The sequence below is a fragment of the Notothenia rossii genome (genome assembly GCF_949606895.1).
Source record: "Notothenia rossii genome assembly, chromosome: 11".
Lineage (NCBI taxonomy): Eukaryota > Metazoa > Chordata > Actinopteri > Perciformes > Nototheniidae > Notothenia > Notothenia rossii.
Genome location: NC_136910.1, coordinates 15,237,079 through 15,261,432, shown reverse-complemented (window position 1 = coordinate 15,261,432; position 24,354 = coordinate 15,237,079). Strand labels below are relative to the sequence as shown.

The 24,354-nt window shown below is 41.8% G+C and overlaps 1 protein-coding gene across 8 annotated transcripts in view; it reads left to right on the top strand.

The window, feature by feature from the left end:
- The first annotated feature begins 480 nt into the window (after window positions 1–480).
- The window catches only part of usp54b (ubiquitin specific peptidase 54b), a 56,835-nt gene continuing 32,961 nt past the window's right edge, over window positions 481–24,354 (top strand). For 2 of the 8 annotated variants that reach the window (XM_079658542.1, XM_079658539.1), the window contains exons 1-3: window positions 481–636; window positions 14,734–15,339; window positions 22,871–22,963. In XM_079658542.1, coding sequence (XP_079514668.1) covers window positions 15,178–15,339; window positions 22,871–22,963 — 255 coding nt within the window. In that variant the 5' untranslated portion in view covers window positions 481–636; window positions 14,734–15,177. Of the gene's footprint in view, window positions 725–14,733; window positions 15,340–16,200; window positions 16,352–16,380; window positions 16,492–22,870; window positions 22,964–24,354 lie in introns of those variants that run through there. The other 6 variants (XM_079658544.1, XM_079658543.1, XM_079658540.1 and 3 more) reach the window with 5 other exon arrangements.

The window sequence follows — 24,354 nt, the reverse complement described above, 5'->3', positions numbered from 1 at the left end:
TATTTTTGCAGCAAAGACTGAAATGTAATTTGATGTTGAGGTAACAATAGCCAGATTTTAAAATTGTATTTAATGAAAATGTAACCAAGTCACTGACACAAATATTACTAAAACAAACACCACTTAAGGTATTTGATGTTGTTGTTGTTGTTGTTGTTGTTGTTATTGTTGTTGTGTAGGGAATGAGTTGATGCTAAAATTGTTGAAAACTTGATGACTCTCTTTGTTTCTTTGTCCCCCCCCTCCCTTTATATATGGTCCCCCATCAATAAAATAACTCCTCCCACTCAGGTATAATAAGTCTAGAACCGCCACTGATTGTCCTTATCAAAAATAAATAAATAAAATCAAATACGGGATGACATCACCATCCTACTGCTCTTTTCGCCTCTCGCCCAGGAGACGGCGGCATCGGGCTGAGTGAGCCAACGGGACTCTGGTAAAACTGCTACGTCACACCGTCACACCACACACACTCCTATGAAGATGGCACGGTATCGCGAGAGTGGCGTGCCGCGACCGCAGCGATGGATGGCGCAAGTGGGGGCTGCACGCGCCCACGGCTCGCCTTCTCTCGCGTTAAGTCACACCGTAGGACAGGGGAGCGGACGGAGACTGGCAGCGACAGCACACGGGGTGAGTAAAAAGAAAACACTCGCATTGAATGGACTACATCACTGATAGAGGACAGGGGGACGCGCGTGTGACCGGACACCATCGGTAGGTGTGTGAGTGAGGTTCTGGGCGGGTGTCAGCCAGTTGTTATCCTCAACAGATGTGACAGTCTCACAGTGTGGCTGTCACCTTCTTTTCCGGTGTGCTTCCTCCCATCAGCAGCAGCACTTGCAGCGTTGTCTCCCTTTATTAGGTTTTCTTCCACCTTTCTATTGTCACTTGTAGGTTTTTATTGTGTCAGGTGGTCTCGGGTCGGTAATTATCCTCTACGCAGCAACTCCCCCTCGTGCTGCACGCCGCTTGCCACTTTAACGGCCACACGCAGCCCTTCCCCTTTAACTTCACCCTGTCGCCACAGTCCCGGTTCGTTTTCCACACACTGACATGTCTTAATGTTACCCTCCCGCCTCCCGTACAACCGCTAACATGCCGCCACTGTGCGCGTGGCTGCTGCCCTGTACTTGGTGAACTGTGGACTTGTTGATGGATGGCCGCGAGAGAGACCGAGGCGGATTCACGCGCCACTGTCATTGCTCCCGGGGGCCGCTATTGATTTATCGTTGCGGTTTCGATCCGCCTGATTGATGACTTTGGCCCCTCACCGGGCCCACATCACCGGCACTCCATTGTGGCGTCACATTAGCGATGGTGATAGAGCACTCACGCACGTGAATACTTATCCAAAAAGAGGGAACGTTACGTAGGGCACCCCATCATTGAGTGGGAGCATCTGCTTTTTTGTTTTGGATACTTGTGAGGATATTGGATTGACTTTCAGTGATTTAGTTAAAGGCTTATCCTATCCTTTACTACTATACTTAAACCAAACAACCCTAAAATCCTAATATTTCAGAGACTACAGGGCTGTCCTTGAGTCAACTATAATGTATACAATTTAGTTGCTCCTAAACCAAGTTTCTCCAATAAATACTCACCCTAAAGCACCACTATAAATATTGTTGATTCGGAGATGTGCACATATTGGAAGTCAGAATGAAGAATGCCCCAAAAAATGAATAATTGTAGTCGACTAAAGCAACCAGCTAGCTAGACAACTCATTGACCCAGAGGGGGAAGCCCTAGTTGCCATAGTGAAGCATTTTATCTTCACATGGGAGAAAAAGGAGGCTGGAAAGGTCTATTTGGCCACAGCATGAAAACACACACAGCGTCCCCCTTTTAAACTGACTTATCATCAATTTCAGTTTTTGGAGATGAAGCTTTGCTGTGTGTGTGTGTGTGTGTGTGTGTGTGTGTGTGTGTGTGTGTGTGTGTGTGTGTGTGTGTGTGTGTGTGTGTGTGTGTGTGTGTGTGTGTGTGTGTGTGTGTGTGTGTGTGTGTGTGTGTGTGTGTGTGTGTGTGTGTGTGTGTGTGTGTGTGTGTGTGTGTGTGTGTGTGTGTGTGTGTGTGTGTGTGTGTGTGTGTGTGTGTGTGTGTGTGTGTGTGTGTGTGTGTGTGTGTGTGTGTGTGTGTGTGTGTGTGTGTGTGGATCTGCTGCCTCCAAATGTTGCAATACCCCACTCACCCTTTTTAATCTGAAAACCACTGGCTCATGGCCCATATTTGCACTTTATTTAACTAGACATATGCCTTTTTATATATTCTTCTGTTTCCATATTGTATAAGCTTTCATTGTAGCTTGTATTATTGTCTTACATCTTGTATAAGTAGGGATGTCCGGAGGGAACCCCACTTTACCTTTTATCTATACAATTGTTTGTCCTGAGGTAACCACAGTGCCAGTAAAGCGTGACTTCCCTTTGACAGCAATCCTCCTTGGGGGGGTTTCCACTGGCATTATTGAAATACTCTAACCAATCATATGTGATGATGTATGTCGCTTTGGAGGACAGCTTGACACTTGATAGGAACATCCTCAGAGCTGAGGAGGAAGATCTGGGCTCGGGACTTGACTTCCTGTCTATTTTTAGGCTGTTTATTCATCAGTTTTCTGACTATGTGATTGCTTATCCTTTAAGATTACTTCTTGTTTATCTGTCGGAAACAACATCTCCAAATGTGTTGATCTGTGAGAAACAATCAATCTCACGGTCTCATTGACTTATTGCACATGTTTGCAGACATCATGCTGTGAATCAATTGTGTCTAGTACATCTATTTAATTCACTTAATTGGTTTCATTCCCCAGAGTATTTTCTTTCTAGACGTTTGAATTCATCTATTGTTGACATTTCATTGGGCTCACATGTATGGCATTATAAGAGGTTTGAGGAACAAGGAAGAGCAGATGAAGTCGTGGTAGAGGATGAAAAAGGAGGAGTGCACGCTCGTATGTCTCCTTTGACCTTTACCGTGCACTGGAGAGCCCTTCCTCTCTTTTTCTCACAGCCGGTCCTCTTGTCGTTGGTTATTCAATCTAATGTCCTACTTATTCCTTTCCTCCCCTTCTACCACCCACCTGTTCTCTTCTCTCCCGTTCCTTTCCTCTTATTTCCCTTTCCAACTTCCCTAATTTCTCTTCTTCTCCATTCTTTTATCTCCCTACTTCCTCTTCCGACCTCTCCTTTCCTGTTTCTCCCTTTCTTTCACTTGTTTTCCTCTCCTTGCCTTTCAGTGTCTCTCCTCCTTGAACTGTAAAAAACCCCCACATGAGTCTCAACATGTGTCGTAAATAAGGATGGTTACGCAACAGCCTAAATATTAAGCAAATATTCACCCCTCTTCATATTTGCTACTAATAGGATTGGGTGCGCATGTGTGCCACGGTGATAATGGCTTGCATCTAGGTTAAAGCGTGTGTGTGTCGTGCACGTGCATGAGTGAAACGCAGGTTTTCAAATTTATACTTTAATGTTACAGAGCGGGGAAATGACCTTGACGCTCGCAAAAAAAAGGATCTGTGCCTCGCTAATATGCTCCCACATGCAGCTGCACGTGTGCCTACTGTATACACACACACACACACACACACACACACACACACACACACACACACACACACACACACACACACACTCCATTTCACCTATTTTTGAAGCTGTTAATCTCCAGTTATTTGGTTCAGTACTAAACTCTTAATTCCGATGGCCTTTTTTACAATGTGATTGAAAGCTGAGAGGAGGGGCCACCTTGTACATCCTGTCTCCTCCCGATGCTTTCCCAAAGTGTAGTGGTTCTGCGTCAACAGAGTCAAATGTCTAGGTCAGGGTTTAGGGTCAGGTCAGATGGACAAATACATTTATTTTTAGGTATTTTAAGTCTAAATAATAAATTACAATTGACTGATCTGTTTGGCTTAATTTACTATAACTAAAAGACATTTTTTAATAAGCAGGCAGCTTGGTAATAAACCCTATCTGGGAGTTATAGACACACACACACACACACCGTTAGATTTAAAGTGGGAAGACGAAGAGAAAGAGGGGAGGACGAACTCTGGGCTCTCCCTATTGTCAACTATGGCTATTTGAATTTACACATAACCCAGTTACAGTTCACCCGGTTTTGGATTGTGTGTGTGTGTGTGTGTGTGTGTGTGTGTGTGTGTGTGTGTGTGTGTGTGTGTGTGTGTGTGTGTGTGTGTGTGTGTGTGTGTGTGTGTGTGTGTGTGTGTGTGTGTGTGTGTGTGTGTGTGTGTGTGTGTGTGTGTGTGTGTGTGTGTGTGTGTGTGTGTGTGTGTGTGTGTGTGTGTGTGTGTGTGTGTGTGTGTGTGTGTGTGTGTGTGTGTGTGTGTGTGTGTGTGTGTGTGTGTGTGTGTGTGTGTGTGTGATGAAAGACAGATGAATGGGGAAAGAAGTGTAGAGAGTGAATGGAAAATAGAGGTCAGTTAAGGAAAGTGAGAGACAAAAGTGAATGGGAGGGTGAGTAAGAAAGGGTAAGTGCAGCCAAAGGGGAAGGAAACAGAGAGCACATGTTCGGTGAAGGAACAATCCAAACCGTTGTCTTTTACGGGGATGTATATAAATAAACTTCTCGCCTTTTCTATTTGCTCAAGTTGGAGGGAGAAGTTGTGAGAGACATGCGATTGTCCTCGGGGAGAATATCAACTCTGTGTTGAGCTTGCATGACACCGATCTCTCCGTCACTAACGCCACACACAGAGGAGCAGGACACTCACATTATAACATGGCGTCATTCACCGCATTTTATTTAAATCTGCCATTTTTTTTAAATGTCATAATCCCTACTCAGCCAAAAGGAATACATACTGTATATAGGGTTGTAAAATGCAGAACACATTAGACCAAGTTTTAGTCTTAGTTTTAATTTCTTTATTCTTGTATTGCTGTAGACCAGGGGTGTCCAAACCTTTTTCACAGAGGGCCACATACAGTAAAATATACGAAGGGCTGGGCCGCTCACTAGAGGTTTATTGCCTCATAAGTTATAAGTTAGGAACATCAATGAAATATAGGTAAATGATGGTTGATATTGATACAAAGAAACACACAGCTCTCCGTAGGATTTCAGTTATTGTGTTGTGCTCATTCCTTAAAACAGGAGGCCCAGATTGCTTATAATAAGGGGAAATATGAAGGGTAGATTTCAAGCTTGTTATACAAATTAGTTATTTAGCTTTTTTCAGCAACTTAGATTTGTTAGAAATGGTTTTAAACCGAAAAGTGGGCCTATTAACACATGAATACTACTGAGTAATCAGGGCTCGACATTAAGGACTGCCCGATGGCCCGGGGCCATCTAGTATTTAGCTCGGGCCATGAAGTCTCACCTGCTGGTTGCCCGATCGGGCAATCTATTATACCAGTATCATGCAGCTCGCGGATCCAGTAATGAGTGACCCGACAGTAAAACTAAACATATCTATAACTAGTTTAGGTAGTTTGAGAGGTAATTAAAATAGCTACGTGTGATATTCTAACCTGAAGTGTGTGTTTTGTTCCGCTCACCGCTGCATGTGATCATGCAGAGCTGCGTGTCGACTGGTCAGCAGCAGCGGATCTCTCTCTCCAGTCAGATTAGACTTCACTAGCGTTTATGTCCATATCGATCAGATCCAGCTAGTTCTAGCTAATGATATGACTACCTGCTTATTAAAAGACACCGTGACCTAAACAATAAGTGTCGCTATGCAACCGGGTGAGGCCACAAAGTATAGCGCAGCATTATGCATTTGTATACATGCCCATCGGAACCCCGAGGCATTACCAACAGATCAACGCACAATCAACCCATACAGCACATCTCTTTCTCCACATTAAGTGTTAGACATTAGAATGGACTACTCTTGTCTGTCACATACTCTTCTTGTCTGTCACATAAGTGGCGCAACTGAAGCGGTAAAGGGAAATTACTTTGACCGGACATTTTGACCGAAGAGATTTAGATTTGCCGGCTAACGGGAACTCTGACGTCGCCATTGTGCGTGCTTCGCGGATGCACTCGGCTGCTCGGGTCTGCTCGGTCAGCTTCTGGATGAGAAGGCATTCCTTCGACCAACTTACAGTAGATAACATTACAGAAATTTTTAACAGGGGCCATAATAGCGTAAATAATGTTTGTTTTGGCAGTTATAACTGCATGTAATGTTTTCTACTTTTTTCCATCTGGGAAGGCATTTGCCTTCATCAGATGGAAAGTGTCTTGACCAACAACTTAAGTATTTCTTATAGCTATGCAGGGCATGCAAGCTAGCAAACACAAACAAGTGAAATGAAGAATAAAATTGAAATTGTACAATATAATATTGTGGTGGTTCATCTTATAATTTAGAGAATGCACCAGACAGCATCTAAGACCTGCAAAAATCTAAATGTTCTAGGGGGAGGCCCCCCAAACCCTTCGCATTTTTCAGGGCAATCTCTATTGGGATCAGGGCCATCTGTAAATTAGCTTAGATGGCCCACAGGGCCATCTCCCAAAATCCTTAATGTCATGCACTGGTAATATATGTTTACATATATATTTATGAAGTACAACCCAAGACGAGCACAAGTTTAATTTGTGGGTCATATTCCATTATACTTTTACAGTCTGCTGAGGGCCGATTAAAAATGACTCGCCGGCCGGGCCGTAGTTTGGACACCCCTGCTGTAGACTACAGGGTCTGAAATGGGAACAAAGGAGTCTGTGACCTTTCTTGGAGGTAATACTGTAGATGTGGGACGAAAGTAAAAGGACACATACTTTTCTGTACTTTTATTCTGGTTTGTCTTTCATACTTTAGCTCTGTATTTTGCTCTCATTCTAAAGGGGACATATCATTCAAAACTTTTTCTGAAGTACCTTTAAACCCACAAACGGGAATAAGGTCAGAAATCATTTTTTGCATTCTTGACCTCTTGACATTTGAAACTATTAGGAAAAGCAATTTGGAGTCTTGAATATCTATATCTGCAATCCATGACAAACTCCACTAAGGCTTCAGAACAGCTACCGGTACTTGGTGTCAGCTTCTTGCAAATATACCATTTTAGACAACAAGGGGTGCTTCCAATTGTGCTCACAACAGTTTGGAAAAGATCCTTCCCTGTCTCTGATCTTGCAAGAAAAGATCCTTCCCTGCAAAATGAGATTTTTAAAGATGTGGTTCCCCTGTTTGTTGTGGAACAATTGTTCCAGCCTGCACAGACCCAGACTTTGACCCCATCAAACACCTCTGGGATGAGCTGAAATGAGATGGGAGCCGGCCTTATTGCCCACCGCCAGTGCTAGACCTCAGTAATTCTCTTGTGGCAGAAAGTCCCCGCAGCCAGGTTCCTAAAACTGCAAAGTCTGAGATCAGACCAGTGGCTTTAATATCAGCATTATAATGTTTATGGTTTATAAATAATGAGTTCAACAATCACACACACACTGCAGGGGTTTAATGGCCTTGTATCCCATTATGTCTGGCCATATAGTGTATATTACACAAGTGGTTTCTAACCTTGCGGCTCAGGAGCTCTCAGGGTCTTAGGTAAAATAATAGATATAATATCTAATAGAGTCGGGCAGGGATGACGTATCTTTGTAGGCCAACCCAGAAATAAGCTGCGCATGGGTTTCCTCGACAAAAAAGCAATGGGATTTCTCCATAGGCTTTTGGAATATTGTAAAAAATAAGGTCTGTGGGACACGAACCTGTTTGATAAATACACGTTTTGTTCAGCCGAATAATATCCACATTTCTACCCTGCTTTTATAATTTTCGAATCATAAATATAATCGCCAGAAGCAAAATGCTAACGTTATGCTATAATCGAACTACAGCCGAGTACAGCAGGGTCGCACGACTTCAACGTGACGCCAACTTAAGATCGATATTCAAAAATACAGATTCTAAATTGTAGAAGTTGAAGCGTTTGTTTTAACAGTTTGCAAGAGCGCAGGTACTTGCTTTCAAGCAGAACAGGGGCAAACAAACTTAGCGGGAGTGTTTACGAGTTTGGCGTAATGACGTACAACGTCCTCGACAACCTCTGTAGTCCTACTCAGCCACTTGTTAACAACCATAGTTTTTCAGACACCAGATTGGTCACTGCTGATGTATTTAATTTCGTAGAACAAAACGTGATCCGTCTCTTAAATTTGTGTCAACCACAGATCTTATTTCCAGCTATTTTCCAAAAGAGAAATCCCATTGACTGAGACGAGGGAACCCGTAGTGGTAAAATGCTAACTCACTTCCGGGTTTTAGGACTCATCACTGCACAACTCTATTTCTTAATTGTAAAATAATAGAAAATGTAAGTCCCAATCTTTCAGATAAATGTTAGGAATCAATCAATCAATCAATCAATCAATCAATCAATCAATCGATCAATCAATCAATCAATCAATGTTTATTTATATAGCCCAATTATCACAAATGTTAGATTTGTCTCAGTAGACTTCACAGTGTGTACTGAATATCAGTATGACAATACGACGACCTCTGTCCTTAGACCCTCACATCGTACAAGGAAACATTTCCAGAGAAACCCCACAGTTTAAAGGGGAACATGGGAGAGCAACAGAGGAGGGATTCCTCTCCTAGGACGGACAGATGTGCAATAGATGCCGTGTGTACACCAATATTTTCTTTCCTTAATTAAGAGCATATATGTGTGTATGTACTTTTTCAGGATGTTTAAATTAATTGCATTTGATTTTGGTTTGCGAGGAAGCGTCAAAGTGCACCAGGGGTCAAACATTAATTGAGCCATTCTTTCAGATTCTGATTCCTGCATGTCGCTTGAAGAGTTCAGAGAAAAGAGGAGTAAGGGGGAAGATGGAGGTGAAGAGGAAAGCTGTGGGTTAGATAGTGAAAAGATTGTGTGAGAAATTGTGCGAGGGCCTGGGGAAAAAGACATACACAGGGAAAATGTAAAGGAAAAGGATCATTACTATTAGACTGACAGTAAAGTGGAACAATGAAAACAGCTGTCTGTCCTCAATGCTCCCAGCTGTGCCCTCGCTGGCTTTATCGATCCACAAGTACTCATCTTGTGTCACACTGACTCACACATCCATTTGGATACAAATACAGATTTAATGTCCCCTTGAAGTTTTACTTAACATTCAACCTTCCTTACACCTAGGTTTCTCCTGGTCATTAGCTCACACGTCAACAAAACACGTTATCTTCCTGCTCCTGCTATTTGTTGAGGCAATATCACACTTCAGTACTCTCTCGTTGTGTGAAACTTCTTAGGCTGGAGCCACACGAGAACGGTAACGGTCGTATCCGCTACAGTTCTCTATCATATAGAGACGGTTCGGCCACACGATAATGATAACGGGTCCCAAGGTGGGTAGATCTGCGGACGCAGCGCTCTGGGGGGCCAAACGGCTCTGTGTCTACGACCTATACGATCATTTTCTGATAACGATGACGTTGAACCCTGTGTCACCCGCGTCATTGCTGATGTGTTTCGCCAACAACAACAACAGTTTTCCGAGTGTTTCGAGCCAGGTCCCGGTATCTCGCAGGACAGTGCACCCAGCAGGTGCCTCCAGCAGACCCCCCCGCACGGCAGAGTTTCCGTTAGCCGAAATCCAAAATTTCCAGTCAAAATGTCGCTTATTGTTTAGGTGTCCTTTGACACTCAGGTAGTCATATCATTAGCTAGAACTAGCTAGATCTGATCGATATGGACATAATCGCGAGCGAAGTCTAATCGGACAGGAGAGAGAGATCAGAGATCAGCTGCTGCCTCTCCCCACCTCTACTGCTAAATCCACCGCGGAGAATAAACAGAAGAGGAACCATGGAAACCATGCTCGGAAGTCTTCTTCACTGCTTTTGGTGTATTTTGTGGCGGAAGTACAGCGCCATTTACAGGCCCGGCATATGTACTACAGCGTCTCCAGCGGGTCAAGCGGTCGTTTGCGTTAACGTTCTCGTGTGGCTCCAGCTTTAAAATATAAGGTTTGTGAACATATATTGTTCTTATAGTCAACAAATCCCACATTCTAAACATCTGTCTATCAACAGTCCCCTAAGCCTTTTTGCTCTCCAATTCAACCTCACTTGAGGCATACATTTTTCAAACAAGAATATTTAGTAACAGCCTTTGACAGCTGTGCCCTCTCATTTACAAAAAACACAAAAACCTTAGTCCACATTTGTAATTATGATTTGTTAGGAACCATTTTCAGTTGTGGATGAATACACATGTTGGTGCTCTAGTAGAGTATTAACAGCAGCATGATGGTGTCAGCAGGTGTCTCATTGATGGGTTTTTGTTGTTGGTTAACGATGCGGCTTTGTGTATAATATAACCATATATAAGATAACCCTATATTGGGTTTTGGTTACACACACAACACTTGTACAGTAAGTAGGATCAGTTCATTGCTAGCTTTTGCAGATGTATGCAGAATATCACCAGACATTATCACCTTTGATATTTGTGTCACCTTGGTGGGCCTTTTTTTTCGCACTCACAGGCCAGCTGTTAGGACTTTATACAAGAGGACAGCACACCAATGTCCCCAAATATGTTTTTAAGTGACCTTAAGTCAGTGTAAACCGTCAAGAGCCTGTGCTAAGGCTTATCTGATCCCACCTGAAAGCAGGCCTTCCGCATTACTGTAACAAAGTGGAAAGAATATTAGAATAAAATACTTGTATTGCATTGCATTGTAAAAGCTTTGTGTGGTGGTTGTGTATTAAATGCTATGGTGCCAATTGTGAGGGCTGCACAGTTACATCATATAATTCTATACAGAACTTCTCTTTAATTCAGTCTGCCCTTTTTTGTAAAGTGAGAGACCTTTAAATAATGAATAGTTCTGAGGGATTTAATAATGCTAGCCTTTAATGTCAAATGTCTGTTCTGTTGAAGAGGTTCAAGGGTCTGTTCACAAAATTACTAAAAAGCATATTTCCCACTTCTGTAACTGAGAGTTTTGGTATTATTTCCCATGCTTTCAAAAGTTATTTTAGGGACAATCTCTTAAGTTGAAACTGTTTGATAGCTGTTGACGGGAATGTCTGTGAACTGTTCAGGGTAACCAGGACATTGTTTCTGGAAAGACAAATCTCTGTTCAAATGTCTTTTATTAAAGCTGTGAGCTAGGGCTGAACGATTAATCGATTTTAAATCGAAATCGCGTATCAGTCATTGTCAACCAATCAGAAGTGGCCCATGATAGTAGGTGATAGACAGATTGATACAATCCAATCCAAGTATTTTTGAAATACTTTTCCAAATGGCTTCCAATGGAGCTTTCCTAGATGGTTTGGTGAAACAAACCATCTGAGTCAGGTTAGTAATGCTCCATCACATGTTATACATCTATTACAGGGTGAATCCAACCTGATCTCACCAGAATGCGTGACTCCACCACGACTCTTTAACACCGCATTTCGTGGTGGAGTCACGCATTCTGATACATTTACGTGTCGGCACCACGCAAAAAACCCCAATGTAAAGTGAAGGAGGCTCTTTTGTCGTGGTGCACACACGCATTCTGGTGAGATCAGGTTGAGTGAATCTTAAACTGAAGCTTGACTTTAAAGCAACCCAACGGAAGTTTCATGTAAGTTTAGTTCTTTCACTCGTTGCTCGGGCTGCGGGGGTGCCAGAGACGGGAGCATGTTGATACGACCTTCCTAGCCGGAGATTTGGCTGCATTTTACAATAAACTTCCGTTGGGTCGTATCTTTGGAAGTTCTGCCTCTGCCTCCTTGCTTGGTCTGGGCCGCTCAACGGTCAGTCTCACAGTCGCTTAAAAACAAATATCGCAAATCCAATCGCAATATCTGTCAGAAAAATCGCAATTAGATTATTCCCCCAAATCATGCAGCCCTACTGTGAGCACCACAAACACAATTACATAAATCTGAATTGTATTGGGGATGCGACAGAACTCTTGAACATGGATACCTCACCACTTTGGCTAATTTAACTTCTAGCTAAAGTACTTTTTCAAATGTAGCTGTTCTTAGTGGTTAAACACATAATTGTCCTCTGACCTGTAGTGCTATTTTTAATTTATATTTATAAGTGGGTGTATTTCGGTAACGGCCTGTGGATTACAGTATCTTGAATAACCGGGTTACTATTAATGTATTATTAATGTTAATAGGCATTGCTGTTATGTTTTTCAAAATAAATTTATATAATTCCATTAGAAGAAATGTGAACCTAGATTACTGTCATGTAGAAGTGTACTTGAGCAAGAAACGTATCCGTAAAATTGTTCCGGTAGTTATGTCTACAGTATTGAAGTGTGCGTAAGCATGAGCTAAACTACATTTAATGTAATTCACATCTTGACCCTTGAAAAAAAACTCACTTTGCCACCATTTCTCCATGCTCAAACTGAACTGGGCCTGATTTCCATAAGGTTAGATAATGAAGCCTCACAGACGACATATAATGTGTCTGTGTCTGACAGAACAGCCAGTGTGTTCACCTGGACGGTGCACGTGGAAGCGTCTTCCATGTGTGTTTGCTGTCTGGCTGCTCCAGTGGTCCCGCTTCCTTATGCCTCCAGCGCAGGGTCAGGGAGTTTGATTGACTTGTGCCTTGACTCACTTTGGCTTCCAGGAACTCTCTACCATCAATACACATCATCATCACTCGCCAGCCCTGTGTGTGTCTCAGTGTGTCTTAGTCTGTGTGTGTCTGTGCCTGTGTTTTTGTGTGTGTGTGTTTTTCAACCAGTGCAGCACAGTGTGTGTCTCTCAGTTAAATCACATGGTTCTGCTTGTCCCCCGCGTGCCTGCTGCTTGGCCTATTTCCATGGTAACTAGCTGAAGATCACACACACACACACACACACACACACACACACACACACACACACACACACACACACACACACACACCAAATAACAGGCGTCTGTGCAAGGGGCTTGTCAGAGACATCTCGGTTGTGTGTGGCTGTAGGGTGCAGCCAGTCAGAGGGAGGATGTGTGATCACACACTCCACACAGGCTCAGCGGGAGACACACACACATGCACACACACATGCACACACACACTGTATGCTGAGACAGAAGCTCAGGATGCTGTTCAGTAGAGGAAAATGGCACACAGGGGCATGCCAGCCAAATCCCTTTATAAGTCCTCTGGCAATTTGGATTTGTTTGTTTATGGATTAATGTATCCATTTAAAAAAAGAAAAGAAATGGTGTACATAGATAAGTGTGGGAATTTGTCAGAATGCAGTAGGTCTGTGTGATAGGTGGATGAACTGATTAATTTATCTTGCTGCCCTTGCCACGACGTCCCCCCTAACTCCATACCAGCTCCCCCCCCGCCCCCCAACTCGCCACCCCAATCCCATGGGACTGTCTCTATAGCGCAGCCCTCTGGCCTTTAGCCAAGGGGGTGCTATGGTGGCAACGCAGCCCGGCAACCAGGCGAGGGAGCTTTGCCAAAAAGTGATGAAGCTATAGCGGAAGAAAGGGGGGGGAGGGATGGGGGGGGGGCACTGCGGAGCCGTTAGCTACTGCCCTGTGCTGTTATGCAACTTCATGTACACACACGCACATTTATAGGGTTACAAACACACACAATCTGCTTCTTTTTTTTCTCCCTCACACACATCCGGAAGCTGTGCATAGTGATGCTCAAACCAGTATAAGCTCCAGATAATGTCCCTAAGTACTGATTATGAAATGACATAACAGATTTCTCCGAACAGCCCCCGTTTGACTGACGCAGTGCTACACTGTTCAATGTGCTGATTTTAAGGAGTCATGTTACGAAGGCAAGAAGCATATACGTTTCTGAGTCATTGATTTTTGGCCACTAGGGGACAGAGGAACATCAAAACAAGCAGACCGTCGGTTCTTAGACTAACCATCATGGCTACTAAAGTTGGCTGCTTAAATCCCACAGGGAACAACATTAGCGTTCTCTTAGTATTCTGTTTCTGTCCAACTATCAAATGTAAGTCCAATATTTACTCTCCTTTCAACTCTATTTTGGTCCCCACCATCTTCTGAGAACTGCTAGCTTAGCTGTTAAATGTTCAAATAGCTAGTCACCTACCTGCTGTTTGGTGCTGAGGAGATTGTATGCTGTGGGTTTAAGGAAAAAAAGTAAAAAAACGAGACAAAACTATACTAAAAATGTCCAATAAAACCAAAACAATTATCTTAAGGGGCTAAAAGACCAGAAAAAGCTTGAGCAATTGGTGTTTATCCTCTTTGATTTAGCCCTATTGACTATAGGATCGTTTTTTTATAAAGGTTTGATGTTTCTTTAATTTAATATTAATAGACAATGCAATACATATACTTTATACATAACCATGCCTGTCTGCCAAGCGCATTTGAAAATCAAACCACATTTTTGGAATATGCTAGGTCAGTAGCTCCCGCAGTGAGCTAGCTAACACTATGGAACAAAATTTGGCTTCCGCAAGTTTAGGGTAGGCCATAATCATTATTGTCACTTGGCAATCTTCATTGTGTCTTCATTGCTAGCAGCAGTGGTTGCATTTTTAAGCCATGAGAGGGCTTCAAACTCTAGTTTTAACAACCACAACAGCAACAGTTTTTAACCACTTTACTTGCAATGTTTATACTTCTATTGAAACTCTTGTTAGACATCATATTATGCAATGTTGTATAGTTAAAAAGCTCATATACAGCTTGTGTGTGCTCTTCTAGTTTTGTTTGCGCCGTTCTAACAAGTTTGCCTTTGTGTCTTACAGGCAAAGTGAAAGAGGATATAAAAGTGTTGAAGAGGTCCCCACCTGGGAGCAGAAGTTCCGCCTGAACAACATTTATCTGCTAGGATCTGGACGCGTTGGACACACTCATGTCCTCAAACACAAACTGCTAAATCCAGGGAGCTAAAAAAAGAAAAAGCCAACCGCTGGCTCCAGCAAGTGGACAGATTTTAAAGTAAAAACACGGCTGGAAAGGGGGAGGGTTGTATGGGTGCCAAATCCCCATCCAAGACTCACTGCATCTCCTCGATCTACGGCCTCCTTTCTCTTCCTCCCTCCTCTTCCTCCCTCCATTGCCTCCTCCACCTCAGCTCTTCTCTCATTCCACCTCGTTCTCTCTGATGGGAGTGACATAGAGGCCGTCGCTTGGTCTACTGCGCCGCCCCTTCCCCGCCTCGCCGTGGAAACGGGGGGGTCCAGGTAGTAATGTCGTGGAAGAGGAACTACTTTGCATCGGGTGGCGGTGGCGGAGCAGTAGGAGGGGTGCAGGGGCTGGTGACCCCGAGAACCATGACCTCTATTGCACCAAGCAAAGGCCTGAGCAATGAACCCGGACAGAACAGCTGCTTCCTCAACAGCGCTCTGCAGGTCAGTCGGATAAATACACACACACACACACACACACACACACACACACACACACACACACACACACACACACACACACACACACAGACACACACACACACACACACACACACACACACACACACACACACACACACACACACACACACACACACACACACACACACACACACACACACACACACACACACAGGAAGACATTTCCATCACAATACTTTAAAAACAACTAACACTTTAAAAATACAACCTCCTATACTAAAAATATGTTAGCAGTAATTTTGTTATCTTTATAATGTCAGACAGGAAGTACTTTCTGCACCAACCGCACAATGCTAGTACACACACTCATGCTCCCACAGTTTAAATGCCCCCCCCCCCCCCTCACACTGCAGTACATTTATATTTAAGCACGGCAGGGATGAGATTAGGACCATATTATTGGGTATTTGCGTGTTTCGGTGGGTTTTGGCACCGCTGCCAGTCTGGCTTCAGTGTGGACATCCAGTCTGTGTGTGAGGATGCTTACACTGCGCTGCCACTGCTGCAGCTCCTCTCTCTCTTTACACACACACAACTCGCTTCCCTCCTCCCAAGACTTCCAGCTGGCACAAATGTATGTTCTGTACACACACACACACACTCACACTCACACACACACACACACACACACACACACACACACACACACACACACACACACACACACACACACACACACACACACACACACACACACACACACACACACACACACACACACACACACACACACAGACACACACAAATGCCTCTTGACTACTGGCTTGAAGAGAGAAAGAGAGGAGTAGGGTGAAAAGGGAGGGGGATGATGGGGCAGAAGCTTAGGGAGAGTTGCAGAGCGCAGAGGCGGGATAGACGAGAGGAAGAAAAGTTGCTGAAGTAGGAGATGAGGAGTATACAGTATGAAAAAGCTGAGGAGAAGAATAAAGGGGATACTGCTGGCAGAAAGAGTGGAAATAAAGAGTCTGATAAGGTAGGGGCAAAAACAAAAGAGCGTTTGTGGTGAGAGGATAAGAGAAAGATGAAAAGACAAAGTAAAGGACGTTTCGTTTATATGTGAAATGAAGAAGATGCCTCACCAAAGGAGGTGAAGTGGCTTCAACAGGGAGAGAAGTGGGCCAAGGACACACACACACACACACACACACACACACACACACACACACACACACACACACACACATGCAAGTGAGGATAAGCGTAGATGCTGTTTCCCAGTCTCTGTGTGCCGTGTTTGCATGTGAACTGTCTGCTTACATTATCTAGATAGATTTGAGTTAGCCAACAGGCATGGGTAAAACATGAGAGTAAAGGTTCATGTTAAGAACATCTCAAACTAGAATTTGCTTCCTCGGTCTATAAAATGTTAAAACATGTATGTATCCATCGCATATTTACAGAGCTTAAAATGATGTCTTGAATATAAAATTGGACAAAAACAGATAAAACAGTTAACAGAAAATCCTCAAATTTGAGAAACACTTTTTTTTTTACTTGAGAAATGTAATTTAATTACTGATTGGTGTAATTTAAGTTCATTTATTTCTCAAGTACAAATAAAATAAGTCCTGTGATTGAATCCGCTGTAGAGCTGCGTACATTTATTTTCACTATTGATTAATCTGACGATTAGCAAAAAAAGAAATGTCCATCCCAGTTTCTCAAAGTCCAAGGTGATGTCTTTAAATGTCTTGTTGAGTCCAAAACCCAAAGATTTTATCTTAATATGACATAAAACAGTGAAAAGTAGAAGGTATTCATATTTGAGAGGCTGCTAACAGCAGTGTTTGCTAGAGCGATTAAGCTACTATCGAAATAGTTGATTGACTAATCAATAAGTTGACTAAGCAGTGCAGCTCTTATTTGCTGCAGCGATGTTTTCTCCTCAATGCACTTATTGATAGTAAGTGAAACAGTGCTGCTGCCCCCCTGGCCCCTGAGGGCCCCTCACTGCTGCAGTGGAGCTGCTGGATGGCAGCAGCAGCAGCATTAGTAGTGTTCTTTTGGTTTGGATGTGTACAATTTAATGAGAGAAAGCAAGGTGCTGTGAGGTGTATGTGCTCAGCATCTTTTCAAGATTTGAAAACACAAGTAAAAATAAAATAGCTGATGAAGTAATAGGCATTAAAGAAGTGTGTGTGTGTGTGTGTGTGTGTGTGTGTGTGTGTGTGTGTGTGTGTGTGTGTGTGTGTGTGTGTGTGTGTGTGTGTGTGTGTGTGTGTGTGTGTGTGTGTGTGTGTGTGTGTGTGTGTGTGTGTGTGTGTGTGTGTGTGTGTGTGTGTGTGTGTGTGTGTGTGGCAGTGAGGAAGAACATTAATAAGCCAGAATACCTTGTTTAATTATAGTCACATTATTTTCAAATATCACATGTTTTATAGTATCTATCCATTTTCTGTTGAGGTATCCATTAGCTACTGTTTTTTAATCATGTGCCTTTATACAGATGTAGTGTAACTAAATGGGACAATATGCTACACAAATCACTTCAATATTGGGTTCAATATCCCACACCGTGAAAAACCTTTAAGAAGCAAGCAGACATTAATTTGATCTAAAGATACATTCAGTATGAAGCATGCAGTATCACAGATATATTACTACTATTTTGGAACAGAATAATGTCTCATGTTTAAGGCCAGTAGAAAAGAAACAGTATTTGCTCATAACAACTGCCATTATATTACATTTCCACGATTGGATTTAGACACTAGCAGCACTTGATTAAGGTAAAGCAAATATCACAATTCTGGTTTAATATAGGCATCTCTGATTAAAAGCAAAGTGTAATATACTCAGCAGGTGATGAAGATAGAGGATGAAGATAGAGCAGGTGCAAAGGTGGGTGTGGATGTCAGAGGATGATGAGAGGCTGAACAAATGACCTTCTTCACATAAGACATTTTGAACATGTCACAGTAAGAAAAGCAGAGCTGTAAATAATAAAATGATGGATCTACATTTGTATCTATCTGCTTCACTTTCAGGGTGCTAGTATTATGCATGCTGTCATACTGTAATGACTGCTGGGCCTTTGCTACTATGACACGTCAGAATATCTGCTGTGAAAACCCATCAGCCGGCAGACAGATAACCGAGGTCAAAAGGGCAGCAAAATTAAGAACTGACTGTCGTCATGGCAGCAGTATCATGTGATGCACAAAAAGCAGGAATAGGAGGTAATGGGAGACAGGAACAGGAGGTGCAGGAACAGCCGTGTAAGGCAGGGTGAGAGCCAGTCGGATCAGATATATGCCTTTATTGCGTTAATTGAATGCAACTTGTGGCTTGTTTGAATATGATCGTTGTTTATAAGATCGATCTGACGCTGATCAGCTGATGCACAATTGTTCTGCCTGACATTGTACCTCACTGGGACAGCGTTTCCCATCCTTAATAACACTACATTAGTCTCTAATCCAAATCTTTTTAGATTTCTCTGTGTTTACAGTTTAGTGTTTGTTTTCTGCACATTGTCAATATTTTGTTCTATGTCATTACTAATGGCTTTCTTTAATAACTTATTTCATATTTGTACCTTGTATCTCTACTGTGAAATGTCTCCATGCTTTAATGTTCAAAAAGGTCTTTATTTTTCTCATACTGCCTGTGCTGCAGCACTTCTTTTCACCCTATGTCTGAAACCAGTGCCCAGTCTCCTCTGATTGGTTAGCTGGCCGGCTCTGTTTCATTTAATTTTCATGTAATCGTTTATTTGAATAGGGACAATGCACATTAATGAACACTTAAGACAAATAATGCTTCAAGTGTAAATATGCCGGATTTTAGCTTTGAGCTCATTTCCATCCGTAGTCCTTGGGATTGGTCAACCGCTTAAAGAGGTCCCGCCCCTTAGCCTATCACGTGCAATGTGTTGAAGCATTATCCAACAGAAGCGCAAATGTTACGTAGTGATGTCACTATGTTCCAGAAGTAAACATAGGACTACAATAGAGGCGTTTCAGGAAGGGTAGGGGGAGTGTGTGGGAGAGAAAATCCCTCTGGAGGGAACTTGGGGAGTTTAGCCTTTGCAGACCTTTACATAAATAACACCCAAAAAAGCATAATATGTCCCTTTTTTGAACAACGCAAATACAAAGAAATGCATGATAACACATTTTTAAATCTTGTCTGTTGTTACTATATCAATAAAAGAGATATAAAACGAAATGTTTGACTTTGAATTCATAAACCAAAAACTATACTGAGTTTATTGTACTGTGTTTGTACTGAAAGGTGTAAATGCTATAGTTCTATTTGGTGTGGTACGAACCATAGCTTATCTTCCAATAGATATAGCTGTGTGGTGCAGTACATACTTAACTGTACTAACTACCCTTAACCACTATTCCATAACAGTGACTTTTGGCCACAGTTGCTGCTAAAATTGCAAGTCTGCAAACATGGCAACATAGCAATCAAAACTAAAGATAATTCTTGAATTAGCGCGGTATTAAATATTCTCCTTAAAGCTTTTTATCTCACACTTTCCTTTTGTCTCGACAAACAATGAGACAGGAACTCCTCTCTTAAGACTACTACAGCCAATCACATACTGGCTTTTGTCATTACATGAACATCAAGCAGCTACAAGATAACATAAAGATAAAAACATCGGCTGGTAGAGTCCATTTCTATTCTGTGTACGTTTCCATCACTTTGTAAGTTAGTTAATTATATATGCTACTTTCTAGGTAATTATAATTTTAAATAGCCAAATATGGAATCAAACTCTAACCCAACTGTATAATACATAGGGTTCGAGTTTAATAGCTATCAAAAATATAAATATCAGCGATATCCTTCTACAGTGATAGTAAAATAACTTCTACTGTCTTCATTGCCGGGAAATGTTTACTGTCAACAGAATTTCCTTTTGTTACAGTGTAGTTTCCTTTCTCTGAGATCCTCCTGCGGATAAAACGAGAGGAGTTCAAAGGGAAGGGAGGGAACAACAAGCAAAACAAATGGAAGGAAAGCAGAGAAATAGATAGATGTGGTTAATAGGAGGAGAAGAAGAGATGGATCTGTTGGAGAGAGATGGGCATGGAGAGAGTGTGCCCTCCTTGTGGCTGCTGCAGTGCTGTGCAGGACGCCCATTCATCACGACCAAATAAACTACAGAGAGAGGAGGGGCAAACAGAGAGGGGGGGGGGAAGTTAGAACGCATACACTAGCGTCAGCATGCAGTCTGTCATCCTCCGCCCCCTTCTTCCCTCCTCACCACTTACACACACAGTGCAGATTTGTATTGCTAAGGTTGCCTCACATATTGGTTTTGTGTATATCCTGCGTGCGTTTAGACCTGTGCGTACTGTAAGTGTGTGTGTGCTGCAGAGAAGCCTCAGGGACAGTGTTATGTCAATATTATCTTTCAATATACGGAATGAATGTAGGGAGAGCTCTTTCTTCTAATTACGCACCAGAGAGAGAGGTGGCCTGCTTCATGAAGAACTCTTCTCTATAGTTTCAAAATGTCTCTTTTCTGTTGTGCTGGTAGATTTATGTCTATCTGTCCCACTGGATCTCTCCATCTGAATATACACAAAGTAGAAAACACACTCAGTAGGATATGCTGGGGAAACAATTAGCTACAAATGGTTGAAAGCAACACAGAGCTGCATGCAGGGGTGTTCGTTCTCTGTAACCATCTCACTTTATACAATTATTCATTCATATTATTCATTATTTTCTGTTTGAAGCTTCTGGGTGGATTTCTCCCCTAACTCTACCCCTTTTGGTTACTTTACAAAGCCTTTAAAGGTAGACAAAACATCAATTATAGTCATGAATAAACAAAAGAACAGTAATTTACTACAGTGCTGACACCAGGATGGTAGCATCATTTTTCTAATATGCAAATGAAATCAAGAAGGCTCAAAACAACATAATTTGGCTCCCTGAACTGAAAATATATCAGAACAGCTTCAACATTTTCAACATGTGACTGAATGGAAACAATGGTCTGTTATTCTGACCGTAGCATCTGAGATCTCACATATACTAATATCTTATACTTATTATATAATAATATTAATTAATATGATCATACTAATGAATTAAGATTGCACATTTTCATTTTTTAAACACTGTAGAAATAACCTTTTTCTTTCAAAACTTTACATCACTCGCTCTGTCAGTTGCTATTTCTGACTGCTGTGCACCCAGAAAGCATGTTGTGTTACTATGGTAACTGGCAACCATAAGCTGTCATGTCACCAATCTCAGCGACGGCACACTGTAACTGCATATTTAACAAGATGCTTTTTATATCTGTTCGAAGACATGAGAGTTGTAGCTAATGTAAGGAAGCCTTGTCTTAATGTTGTTATAATAAACGTTGTTACAATGGTAAGATAAGAACATATCAATAATTATCTCAATCTACTGTACATCAGTGGTAACCAAAATAAGAACTGCCAAGATAAACATGCATTCTTTTCAAAACTGAAATACGGTGGCTGACAGGCAAACACGTTACAACGGCCCAGAACACTGCAATTAGGAGGAATGCACTGCAGTTTCAAAAACTGTGCAAATAAAAAACTGGCGCTTGTTGATATTCAGGGATTTAGAAGTTGGCCAACTGTCAAAATGTACGTTTTATTAGCATATTTCAACGATGTGATCGCTTGATTCCTAATGATGTTCTTGCAGATCTGCTGTAAGCTAGCTAACGTAGCTAAACGAATCATTTAAAAATATACTGACAAACACGAACAGATATGAAACTGAATAACTGCGAGAGTGACAGTTGGCCAACTTTATAATCTCCAAACGTCAACAAGTGCTCCCGTCCCAGCTGTGTGCATCACTTTTTAGTGTCCCCGTTTCCGTCGTGTTTTGAGCTTCTTGCAGTATTTTTTTATTCGCGTGCATTTTGAGTTTGCAGCGTTTCGTTTTATGCAGCGCTTCAGTAAACGCTGCACATGTTTAGTCAAGATGGTGAATGTTTTTGGTAAATGCTTCGCATGTTTTGTCAAGATATTTCTTCATTTGTTAGTGTTTCAGAACATTTGTGTGTTTTTTATCTGCCTTGTTTCTGAAACTGCAGTGCTTTTCTCCCAATGGAAGTATTTTCGGCCGTTGTAGCGCGTTTGCACCTGTCGGCCACCGCACTCAAAGTTCAAGCAGGAAGAAAGCAACATCATGCGAAAGAAACAAGTTCCAAACCCTTAAGAAAGTTAAAATACTAACTATTACAAGTTTTGCCTGGACTGTCCTTTTTCTCTTTGAAGCACACCGGATGACAACTCATCCATAGGACTGACGAAACACAATTATACATTTAAATATTAATAAACTGCTGTTGCTGAGAGAAAGAAGACAAAAAAAGCTTCCAAAACAAGAAAAACAGAAGAAGTAAAAAGGCCTCAGTTCCAGTGAGACCTGACAAAACATCTCATCAATTGTAGCTAACTAAAATAAACTATATATCTTATTAAAAAGTAAATACAATTCCTTTATTTGTGAGTAAATGTGTTTTGCCTCTCAGGTTCTGTGGCATCTCGACATCTTCCGCAGAAGCTTCCGACAGCTGACCACACACAAGTGCATGGAGGACTCGTGTATCTTTTGTGCTTTAAAGGTAAAGACACACTCTCTCTTTGTTCTCCTTTTACTGTAGTGGCCATTACTCTGCTGTGTTGGCGGTGACACGGTGGTTATCTCAGTTTCTCTCCTGTTGTCAGAAATGTAAACCAGACAGTCGTTACTGAAGTGGTGTACCTCACTTATATGAGGTACTTTGCTTAAGTGTTTCCTTTTCACTTCCTACATTTCCTCCGACACATATCAGGGGGATACACGGTGCTGCATTTATCTGACAGCTAGAGTCGGCAGCTTTTCCCTCCTTTTATTCTTTTATCCCATCTTTTTGTTTGGATACCCAGAGGTACTGTTGGAGAGACCTATCTCCTCACAAACACAGCTGGGGGGGATTCTTGCAGGGTGTTATGTAACTGCTGAAAACAATACCTTTTGATCACAAACATTTAAATAAGTACCCGCTTCACTTATACACTTCTGACAGTGAACATAGAATTTACATAAAATGAAGTTGAACTGGCTTATAATAATACCTGTATATCATTTGTTACTGACCACTCACCATTACTCATTACGTCTCATCGTTTACTTTTTTCGTACCCTTTTTCTTCATTTGTATTATGACACGTTGAGGGTGTGACATTTGTGGCAGGGGAGTTGGGCGTTGTCTCCAGTTCTTAACATACAGTGTTAAAAAACAGCGGTAGTATGATTGATAGTGTTATTTCGTCTCATTGATGGTTTAATTTCCCTTTAACCCTTGGTTTGTGAAACCTTGTTAAGACTTGCATGAGACTCATTGATTAAAAAAAGCTATCCTCACAAAAGTTTTACAAATGAAGGGTTACCAACTAAACACAACTTTAAAATGTCCTCCCTAAACTCAACACATGCGCCGAGACATGCATAAATGTTTATTAATTTGCAAAACTACAGGACAACACTTCACTACAGCACTACAACTACAACAGCCCCAGACATAACAGTGCTGTGGGAAACACCAAAATAATGTTTAGTTATGATGATTTTTTAACGTTTAATCACGCTATAACTAATTAAAACTGGGGTTTGGTTTGGTTTGATTTAAAGGATTTACCGACATGATCCGAGCTTGTTCTGAATTTTCGGGTCATCCTACTCCTTAGGTTCCTTTCTTTGTTGTATCACCTCCCCTTTCCTTCTACCCTTGTGCTCTTCCTATTTTGTGTCCTCTTCCTCTTTATAAACTCTTGTTTCCTTTATCAAATTACTCTCATCTTCCTCAAAATTAGTATTGTTAATACTTTATATTTTCTTTTTAATCATTTGAATGCTGGACTTAGGAAAGTTTGTCCCTCTTGTCTTGCTTTTCTCTCCTTCCTCCATTTTGTCATGCACTATGCAACAGATACTTTTCCCCTATTAGAAAGAGCGTACAGTTTTATAGCTTTT